Source organism: Patiria miniata, unplaced genomic scaffold (genome assembly GCF_015706575.1).
Source record: "Patiria miniata isolate m_02_andy unplaced genomic scaffold, ASM1570657v1 HiC_scaffold_25, whole genome shotgun sequence".
Classification (NCBI taxonomy): Eukaryota; Metazoa; Echinodermata; class Asteroidea; order Valvatida; family Asterinidae; genus Patiria; species Patiria miniata.
In genome coordinates this window covers 8,156,714-8,167,877 of record NW_024037064.1, presented here as the reverse complement: position 1 = coordinate 8,167,877, position 11,164 = coordinate 8,156,714, and the positions used below count along the sequence as shown (strand labels likewise).

At 39.2% G+C, this 11,164-nt stretch overlaps 1 protein-coding gene across 1 annotated transcript; it reads left to right on the top strand.

Moving 5' to 3' along the window:
• Window positions 1-2,470: 2,470 nt before the first annotated feature.
• Window positions 2,471-3,361, top strand: LOC119732991 (histamine H2 receptor-like). Its single transcript, XM_038206572.1, has one exon. The coding sequence runs from the start codon at window positions 2,471-2,473 to the stop codon at window positions 3,359-3,361; it is 891 nt and encodes a 296-aa protein (XP_038062500.1).
• The last annotated feature ends 7,803 nt before the right edge of the window (window positions 3,362-11,164 follow it).

Below are 11,164 nucleotides of genomic sequence, written 5' to 3'. Positions count from 1 at the left end.
GATTTTTAAACGTTGGCAGGCATATGTGGTTTGGTACTGATTTCGATATCGCTACCGTGACGGAATGCATAATGTGCTCGAATTTGGTCCCAATTTATTCAATTATGAGAAACTTCTCGTGTTTAATAGACAATCTGGATGCTTTGAACATGTTTCAAGCACTCCGTTGTTTATGCAACATACGGTATTATTATTTTGTCTTATAGGCAACACAAAGCATTTCAAATTATGTAATTAATTCCGTTGATGTTGATGGCTACATGCGAAAGCGTATACTTTCGATAACCTTGAAAATTGAGCGTAATATATTCCACAAATTTGCTTTTACGATTTTTATTCGGTGTAGATTATGTGAGCGTCTGCTACTCGAGCCTAGCATAAAATATGGATCAAGTGTGCATAATGTTATGAATGCATAATTTGAAAGTTCTAACGGTTCCCACCGTTTCTCTACAACGGTATAAAGTGTAGGAAACCGGGAACCAGCCAAAACTTCCGCTGGTTAATATGCAGAAATAGCTCCCTCTGTAGTTCACGAACAAGGCATTTTGGTTTGCCAATTGTGATTGAAGCTACCAGTAGAATATCTGCAAAGTTTAGGAGAACTAATTTAATGAATGCATTAAATACAATAAATAAATTAGAAGCTACAAGCTAATAGCAAATTTCTATATGCCCTATAATTCATTATTACTCCGCTCGACTTCATATAAAAATGTTGCCTCTGAGAGAACAGTTTTAGAAAGCTGCTAGAGCCTCCGATGCGAGTAAGAAAAGCGATATCTCTTTTGGAGTGCACGAAACAAGTGAGTAGTTTTTTGCTTATCTTAGATTTCGTCGATCAAGAAAGTAGTAGTTTTTAATGCAACTTCTTTAGTCACAAGTCACAGATCGAGTAAAAAGCTGGGTAACAATTAAATCTTTGATGAACGATGACGCAGTGTTTATTTATTTATCATATAGGAAGAAACATCTGCCCCCAGATATGCAAGGGGTCTATAGCTTGTCACATGACTAGTAATCACTCTGTGACTCACTCGTGAGGAATGATTACTTCATTGTCGACGATTGAATCTATAGCTATAGGGTCTGGTCACGATAGCAGCCCTAGCCTTCGGCTCGGGTCATTATCAATGACCAGCCCCAAAGCCGGTTTTAAACCACACGTTTAAAAGTGCCGTAGCAAACTATAACTCCCTTATTATTGACGACAAAATATCGAAAAATTTTGTAATGTCAGCTACTTGCACATACCAACCAACCGGGTGATCTATGATTTTTTTTAAGCTGACTATAGAAAGATTTTCATTGGTTGCGTTCAAGTTGCTCACCCGGATTGACTCAGGTAAAGGCAGACGGGTTAGCCACGATAGCCGGGCTAGCCGAACGCTCGACCGCAGGCCATTTGATCATCACATGACGTTCATAGCCTCGGCCGTAGCCATCGACAAAACGCCCTTTTCAGAGTGTCTCTTATTATCTCTTTTTAACTGCTTTTCCTTCTTTTGCAATTCATCGTTGGGCTGGAATTATAGGCTCTAAAGTCGCAACGAAATCAATAAATAATTATGTAAAACGACAAATAAGGTAGAAATGTCTCCACTGTCGAGCCGCCATAGTTCTCCGTTATTTGGAACTAACAACGCTTGAATGTGACATATTATTTCAGCCACTTACCTTGCTCCACGAGCAGGGTCTGTGGTGAGGTGGCTGACCAAAGTCAGCCCCGAGAATCGACTTAACAGCTAATCGAACGGCACGTGTCTAACCCGAGTCGACCCAGGTGAGCTACTCGAAAGCACCGTTGAAAAGTGTTTCCTCTGGGCAAAACCCTATGTGCACGTGACGACGCGTGTGCACAAATTGTACGTGCATTGATCATGGGGTGTCGCCAGGATTTTTTTCTCTGGGCCGGGCGGGGGGGGGGGGGGGGGGGGGGGAGCAACGCACATTATTTCCGAAAAGCCCTGTACTTTCTCTGGCATGTTTTCATTTATCATTTGTTAGAGGGTGAGCGGGGGGGGGGGGGGGGCGTTTGCCCACCCTTCCCACATTAATTGAGACCCCTGCGGACACCATTGTTGTTAAATGTGCATTAAATTAGCAATGACTTTGCACCTCTTTTTCTTTCTTCCCCCCCCCCCATTTTCCTCTTCTTTTTTGGCACTTTTCCAGCCCCTCCCCCTTGCCCCATCCTGGCGACGCCCATTTCATTGATAATGGTTGTTTAAGGACATGCAAAATGCTTTTAAACATCTCATTATCTTAAAAATAGTTCATAAAAGAAAGAAGGAATGCGGGTAATATTTAAGGAGTGCTACTTTTTCGCATGTATATTTTTACCGTTGCCATCCTGGACGTAATTATCAAAGAAATGAGCCATATTCAGTAACACGTATAAAATGACTCAGAATGGGTTTTGTGTTTTATTGCTTGCTTGAATTCGGCAGGAGATTTTGTTTAAACAAACATGGAGAGCTACGAATTACAGCGAGCCAGGAATGCCGTGCAAATAGTCAGTGGCGTAGCTATAGCCTGCAACCTCATTGTGGTCGCCATCTTTGCTGCTAAGAAGCAACTTCGCGTCAAGTACTACGGCTTCCTCTTCAACCTCGTGCTCACCGACCTCGCTCACGCCACTTTGGCCATCGTGTACATCACGGAGTACAGCCCCCTGGCCTCGGCTCTGTTTCGCACCTCGTTCTTCGTGACGGAGTTGAACGTTCTGGCTGTTGCCATCAACCGCCTGATAGCGCTCACCATCCTGCCACCAGCCCGCTACGACGCCATAGTCACCCCACTGCGCATGCTCGTCACCTGCGTTCTCTTCTGGGTGGTATCTGGTGCCATCTACATCCCAACCACCTATGCTGTTAGTCTGCCTGTCGTCACCCGTTTCATTAGGCCACTGATCGCCCTGATCATCTTGGTGGTCACGGCAGTTCTTTACGGCGTCGTGTTTGGCAAGATCGCGAAGTATCGAGCCGCTCAGGCTTCAGCTTTGACCGGTAAAGACGACGAAAAGACCCAAACCAGCGTGGAGCAAACCACACGCCTGATAATCACATTCTCCATCATCCTCGTCGTCTCATTTCTGTGCTGGATCCCTTATTGCACTTGCCAGTTCATCATTTATTTCAGTGGCACCGATTGGTATGGTCAGACCGAGCTGTTCCGAGTCGTATTCGTCTACACCCTGGCATTCCTGATGGTCAACTCAGCCGTGAATCCCTTCATTTACTGGTGGCGTATCCCCGAGTTCCGCGCAGACTGGTGCTGCTGCGGCGAGGGAAAGACCGTCGATGCGCACGCGAAACCGACCAATATGGAAACAATCGTTGAATCTACCACCACCATGTAAACCTGATGTCATCCTTACGTAATAGGATATTTCTGACACTTGAACAACCTCGTTTCCGTACTTTAACACTGTTGTGAGGCGCAAAAGAGCCAGTTAAAGTATACCTCACACTTACCTAATTTTGTCCATGCATAAGACCTTTATCAAATCTCAAAGCTCGCACTTGTCTCCAGCTACGACTGCCATTTTCGCTTACAAATCATCGAGAATACTTCAAGATATATTCCCCTATTTTTGTAGCCAGTCCTGCGACAAACGCAGTAAAGTTGCCCCAGCGGGGGAGGTATGTAATCCAGCCTTAGCTAAACTGGCAGAGCTACCAGGGAAATTTTGAGCATACCTCGCGTGCATGCATGTACTTGAATACAGCGCGCGTGAGGTATGAGTGAGGTATGCGTGAGGTATGCCTAAGGTATGTGTGAGATATTCTCATAATTTCCTGGGTAGCGCTGCCAGTGTTGCCAAGATTGTATTTCAAGATTCATCTTGTTGGTAGCCACCTCGTTTGTCACGGACAACAAGGGATATACAATTTCAAATCCAGTATTTTGACCCGGACTTCATTTGAGTAAACTTTGCTGGATTTTACACACAAGTGAGCTACATCACCATCAAGCACTCTCAAACATCTCAACTTCTTGTTTTCAAATGATTCCGGTTGTTTTTCTTTTCACATTAAATAATGTAAATTTGAATTATGAATCAGACTCTTTTGAAATACAATTTTGATTTATTCAATTATCATAAGTGATATTTAATTTGTGATTAAGCCATCAATTATTGTTGAGATTCATGATAATGACGTTCACTTTAAAGTAACATTTGCTGGAATAGGGTTTCAGAGGTTTTTACAATTTTCCTTTGTTTATAAACTTTAAAAATCAAAAGGCAAATCACAATTTTCATTAATTAATCAACTTAATAATTCTGAATGAATATGAATCATATTATAAAAGTTGGTTTTAAGGGCAAACAATTGAATTTTTGGTTAACCTTTGATTTAGCTTATATGAAGAAGGTTGTAAATTAAATGTCAATGTCATAATTGATTAGCACTTTTGGAATTAAACATTTTGAGCATTTTGTAAATTTTGAGTATTGTAAATATAATTTAGAATTGGGAACAGCACACAAATTAGACAAAGAAGATATGAAACATTTGTTTACTTCCTTTGGTGGGCCTGATTTGACTTTTTGACTGAGATATGATCAATTTATACAGAGAAGTATATGCAGATGAATAGATTATTTGCATCATAATAAATTGTTATCATATATATGCCTATTCTACTGAAACAGACTTTATTTGCACTGTATCGAGGTAATTGTTCATTCATGAAATAGAGAAGGGGTATCTCTATGGAATTTTCTTTTCAATCTGAGCTTCGGAATCAAGATAAGGAGGAGGATGATTCGGTATTCGGTATATTAAATCAAAGTGCAAAATCCAATTTTAAAATAATCTAAATTATAATAACCAGAATTCTGCAATTTTGTGGGTTAAGGCTACGTAGCCACTGTTATCTGTAAATTGTCATAACCGTGTAATCCAATTTTGAAATGTTTGCTTACATTTATTAAACAGGGACATATAGTGGTGTCATATCTTCATGAATATGCATAGTCCTCCGTGTACCTCTTTTTTGCTAGCGAGAGTGTTCCTGTCGAAGTTACTCAAGGAACCGCTTCTAAGTTACCTACAGAAACAAATTGAGCGAGCTTCATCACGGAAGAATTCGTAGTGAATTACTTTCAGGTATATACGCATGTACAGGTTGTGTACAAAAACCGAAACGCAATGTCGGGACCAATTTGGAAAGAATATCTGCATGTAGCACCTTTAAAATCTAGGATATAAAAGCCCACAATTAAAAAGCCTTCTTTTAGTACTAGAATCATTCAAATCACTGAATATACTTGAATGGGATTTTAAACACAGGCACCGTTTTAAAAGTCTGTTTCTTTCATCGAGACAAAACAATTCACACACATCTCTATATGCATGTGCTACATGCAAAACTTTACTTTAAAAAATGGTCCCGACATTTTTTTGTTTCGTTTTTTTTAACTCACCCTGTATATAGCACACTTAAAAAAAACTCATTAGGTAATAGTCTGGAAGAAGTTTTGAACCACACAGTTGTGGGGTGCAAAAAATATTATATATATTATTATGGAAATGCACGTAACTTGGAGAACAATTTTGAAATTAGAAACATCATCTTGATTCCAAGTACTTTCGTCTGTAAATTGAACTTTTGGGAATTAAATCTCATGTGCGTCTCTGGACTTGCATTCAAAAGTTGATCACTACAGCTCCCTCATCTGCCCATTGCCAATATACCTAGTTACCTACTGCGTAGAGGCCATCTTAGAGAGCAACACCATATGTTTGCCTGGTTATGCATGAGTGAATCGTTTATGCATTCGTTGCTGCTGAGTGTTGGATATAAGTTAAACGATGCCTACTTATTGCCACTAAGCATTACGTTATTGTGACCACAGGTTCTAGCTCTATGGTAGTACGAATGTTCCAAAATAGTGAGCGGTTCTTTGGATAGGTTGTTGGAACAATATGCTTTTCTTTAAGTGGTTTGACAAGTGGGCACACCAAACAACTTTAATTGCCACCGTTGAAAATAGTTTTGCTTGGGGCCAAAATGTATCCTTTATTCTAATGTATTAACAATTCTGAAGCTCTGATCCACACTCAAAATGTGCACGTGAATTGTGAAAGTTGAAAGCCCTTACCTTGCGTAAGAGTCACGAATTAAAGTTCCAGTCATCTGCTTGTCCACACAATATTGAATCACAGCTATACGAACGAGATCTTTGTCTCTTTCGCGCGCCATAAGAGCCCGTTATTGTTATGCTAATTCAGCGCGCGCGAGCCAGCTGTCAAAAGTTCGCACAACTTTTGCCGTTGTGTGGGATACAGACATACACACACGTGTACGTGTTGTGGTGTGCTGAGCGCCATTTTTAGCGATGCGTGTATCGACAAGGTTGGAAGTTTGAAGTGTAAATATGATTGGAACCTTGAAAAGACTTTTGAAACTTTGGTTTCTGCATATCGAAGGACACTCTAGGAATAGAGGGACACATTCCAGGAACACTATTTTGGAGAGTATCCGTCTTTTGCTATGTGAATTCGGCGGATGGTTGTTCGACGGGACTAGGGCAGCGGTAACTGCTGGACTACAGCTACTCAGCGGTGAGTTGCAAGATACATTTTTTACTGTGCTTCTCGACCCCTCTATTTATGTAGTTGTTAAAACGGCCTTTGTCATTGAAAATGACTTCTTCAACATTGAGTTAACTTCTGTCCATTCCAATACCCATAGTTTTGTTATTTTTAACAGTATTTTTGGTGGAAAATATAGGTTTTCGTACTTGTCAGTGCCCCGCAAAATAACGATTCGTTGTGCATTCATTCATTTTGCATCGCAAGATTAAGGTTAGCCCCATAAATGTGGCCTATTAACTGGACTTCCTCCGTAAACATAGGCCACACTTCCATATGTACAAAAACGTGTCGCACTTTGTCAAATTTTGATTTTCACATTTAGGCTTAGTTTGTAGGTTTATTGTTTTAGAAGCATACTCACCATCTTTATAGGCTAATCAGAAAGTGCTGCCTTTTTCAGATGTCTAATTTTTGTGAAATTTCAACATGAAATTTTGATCCGCAAACGTGTGCAAATGAATCTGAAAATTTCACGAAAAAAAGACATCTGAAAATGGCAGCACTTTCTGATTAGCCTTTAAAGATGGTGAGTATGCTTCTAAAGCAAAAAAAAACTACAAACTAAGCCTAAATGTGAAAATCAAAATTTGGCAAAGTGCGACACGTTTTTGTACATGTGGATGTGTGGCATATGTTTACGGAGGTAGTCCAGTAAATAGGCCACATTTATTGGGCTAGATTGAGGTAGTCATCTGGGTTTCTTTCCTGGGGGGTCTCTTTTTGCCAAATAATAACCCTAACAAAAACAAGAATTTAAAAACACCTCAAACTTCCAGTGACATTACCTTGGTTTTCGACATCACTAGTGAGTCAAAACAAATCAAGGTAAATTAGTATCGCATAGGGAAGTGTAGCCCCATGAGGTGTGGTCAAAATACCGAACTTCCACTGTATTGTGAGCCACAGAGCGGCGCCATGCTAAATGTAGGGGAAAGTTGATTTGGAGGACTTGAAATCAGGATTATTTTTTTCCATTTGATTGGCACTTTGGAAGATACTAACCTGGTTACTAACCAACAAAAATATAAATGTCATATTTTCATGACCTGGGACCAATAGAAAAAAAATGTTTTTGGACAAACCCACTGCAAATTTCGCCTGAAAATTACTGGATAACTAAACACCGACAGGAACAGAATTAAATTTATCCTGGCGTTTTAACCAAGTAAATATCTTTCATCAAGTGGGAAAACAAACATTTCAATTTCCCCAAACGTTTCCCTTCATTTAGCCTCTGTGTGGCTCACAATTATAAGGAGGATAGCTAGTATTTCAGCCCCATTTATGGGGCTATGGAAAGGGGTCCTTAATTAGATTTGTACTCATGTTATAGAGTAAACAGTAACCTTCTGTATTTTTTGGCTGGTCCCAGAGGACCAGTACAGTCTAAAGTCCCTACGTGAATGACTGGATAATTACTGTTAATTGTCAGGTTTAATTGTAAAGTAGACTTGCTTAAGCCTCACCTTTGACCAAAAAAATGCCGACACCCTGTTAGATTAAACGGGTTTGTACTAGCTTTACTAGAGTTGCTTATTCTTTGGAGAACATCTTGTTAAACGGGATTTAAGTCACAATAACACTACTTATTGTCGTGCATATTTTACTTCAATGAAAAGAAAACCTGTCATTGTTATAATTACAATATGTAAAAACATGATGCTAGGGGGTGGTATTTTGTTCCCGCCTTGTGGTCTTGAAATAACTGTCTTCGAGATACGCCCGCAATTCGTTGAGCTCTTTGTCGCTAACCTTGTATTATGTTCAGTTACTTAACAATTAGCACGTAATCGTGACATGTTAACTAACATGTAATTATGCGATGTTAATTGGCATCATCATGCATGTTGATTAACATGTACTTATGCCGTAATAATTCATATGTCGTTACGCCACGTTAATTAACATGTTATTATGTCATGTCAATTAACATGTTGTTATGCCATGTTAATTAAAATGTAATTATGACGGTTAATTTACATGTAATTTTGCCGCGTTTATCACCATGTAAACTTGCCACGTTAATCAACTTGTAAGTATGCATGTTAATTAACATATAATTATGACTCATAAATTAATTTGTTCAGATAGTTATGAAATTTGTAAATTCTGTTACAAAACAGATGCCGAACCATGGAGGTTGCATAACAAACTTTTAGGGTTGATAATAATCCCTTTGAAAGGCAAACACAAAATAAAAAACATAATTATTTGGAAGACTACAATTTTGTCGAACCGCAATCATAGGGCTTGATAGCTCAGTTGTTACGGCATCGAAACGGCAATCGGCTCCCAGGTTTAAAACCCTCTCAATCAGTCAACGTTTTTTTTTTTTTTTCAAATTGCCTAAAACAATAATAATGCACCACGTCGGTTTCCCTTCGGGGTTTATTTATAAAAACTAATAATAAAGACAAATACACACAAATGTGGAAAAAAAGAAGTCAACAACAGAGTTATTTAAAAATATGAATGTGACTGTGGACGTAATAAACATGTATTTAGGCCAGTGAAAGAATTGAAAAGGCTTCTGCATTTCTTTTTTACAAAAACAAGATTGAGAACTGAGATGGGTTGTTCAGGTTACACTTTACATCAACAACTTGAATTTTGAAACACACTTTAGCTTTGAAACTTTGAGTTCCAAACCCCGGCCACGAAATGTGTCTTCAAACTTAAGTATTTCTTGATTTTCTTTTAGACATAGATGGTTACCTTTGTATTCGGTTTTCCCCTTATAAGAGCGGCGCTTATAAGGGCGGCAAGCCCTTGATGCATCTCTGTGTGTTCTTAGAAAATGCAGTCACATATTTTTAACACTAACAGTTTATCAACTGATGGGGGGGGGGGAATGCGGCGAACACAATGCGAAAAAAAAATGCGTGCAAGGCAGCTATAGTAGAATGTTTAAGTCACCTCCATTTTTTTGTCTCATATGCTGTGACTTATTACTTTGTATCTATTTGTAGGTCACATAAAATAGATTAGGCTATCTCTATGAGCAAGGCTTCAATCTTTGAAGCATACAACCATTCATTTGTGATTTGGAACTATATGGTCTTCTTCGTTGCACTGTAAAGCCCGCCACACACGAGAGCTACGTGCTTGGCCAAACATTTCGAGGCCGTTTGCTCAGCACGTGGTTCACCGTGTGCGGTGAATTTTTGCTGAGTTTTCTGCCTCGCGAGGTAGTGAGGCAAATATCTATCCTGTTTGATTTCTGTCGCCTCGCGAGGCGAAAAACTCACCCAGTGCGGTCACCCTGAGCTACGTGCTGGGCAAACGGCCTCGGATGACTTTTTGCTCCTCACGTAGCGGGCTTGAGTTTATCTTCGCGTGTATTTTTTTGGTGTGAATCTCTTTGGCAGCACAATACATTCTCATTCCACAGCTTTAAACAGTAAATTAACAGCAAGCACAAATTGAGAATCCCAAATAAAACAACATGCCGTTCAAACAAGTGTGCAGCTAATCTAAATTTAATTTTCAATACAAACAGCAACAGTAAAATCTGAGTAAGTACCATAACTTAGTCAGTAACGATTCGCAGGCCAGAGTATTGAGATGCATCATAATGTCCGTAACAGTTTTGTGGTAGAGATCAAATAGGGCTGTTGTCACAAAATAAAATGGTAAGGATTGCCCCATAGAGAATATGACGTGTAAAACATGAGAACCCAAGTAACAATTAAATGAGATTAATTATTAACTTCATGTCATTGTTACAAAACTATTATATAACAGAGATAAATGATCCAGGCAAGTGGTAATAGGATGAACCATTATGTATTATTTTACTGCTTGCAATAAATTCATGCTACTACTTAGAATAAAAGGCAATGAATAATTTGGAGTGAATTTAAGAAAAACTGAAAATTGTACAATTGTACTTTTTTCTACACAAAATTGAAAAAGATACACAATGTGAACATCCTCATTGCATGTGACTTCAGCATTCGGTTGCTAAAATGTGTCGGTTCAGTGCGCGACATCGCGTACGTAGCTGCAATGGGCTGAATGAGAACATGTCCCGGACGCTGAATTTGGGCGCAATTCAAAAAATATTACTCGGCATCTTTTTATTTGAAAGCGAGATCCTATATTGTTTGCTCGGAAATACAGCATTCATTGAACCATTTCATTCTCGAGTCATCAGATTAGTTGCTTAGTAAGCACCCTTTTTCATATTTTGAGCACTCTTGTTGCTTCAAACGCACATAGTGCACGAATTACAAATGATGTACTGTGCCTTTATACCGGTTCATTGTGTTGGCCACATACTTCCAGTGAAAGGCCATTCTAAGTTGAGCGGCTTATGTGTGCTTTAGGATCTCCATTGACTTTTTGAACTCTTTATTTTAAAAGAACCTACTTTGCCACACACACAAAACAGTTAGCAAATCTTTTTCGTATTTAAAATTTTAGCGGTGTAGTGTTTCAAAAGATAATTGAACTCAAGAGTCACAGCAGGAAGTGAACATGGCATCGTATATGCTAGATAAATATTACACAACGACATGATAAAAACAAATTCAATACAGGCATGCGGTTTCAAG

Excerpts from the sequence above, each read along its gene's own strand:
- LOC119732991 (XM_038206572.1), top strand. The coding sequence starts at position 2,471 with ATGGAGAGCTACGAATTACAGCGAGCCAGGAATGCCGTGCAAATAGTC.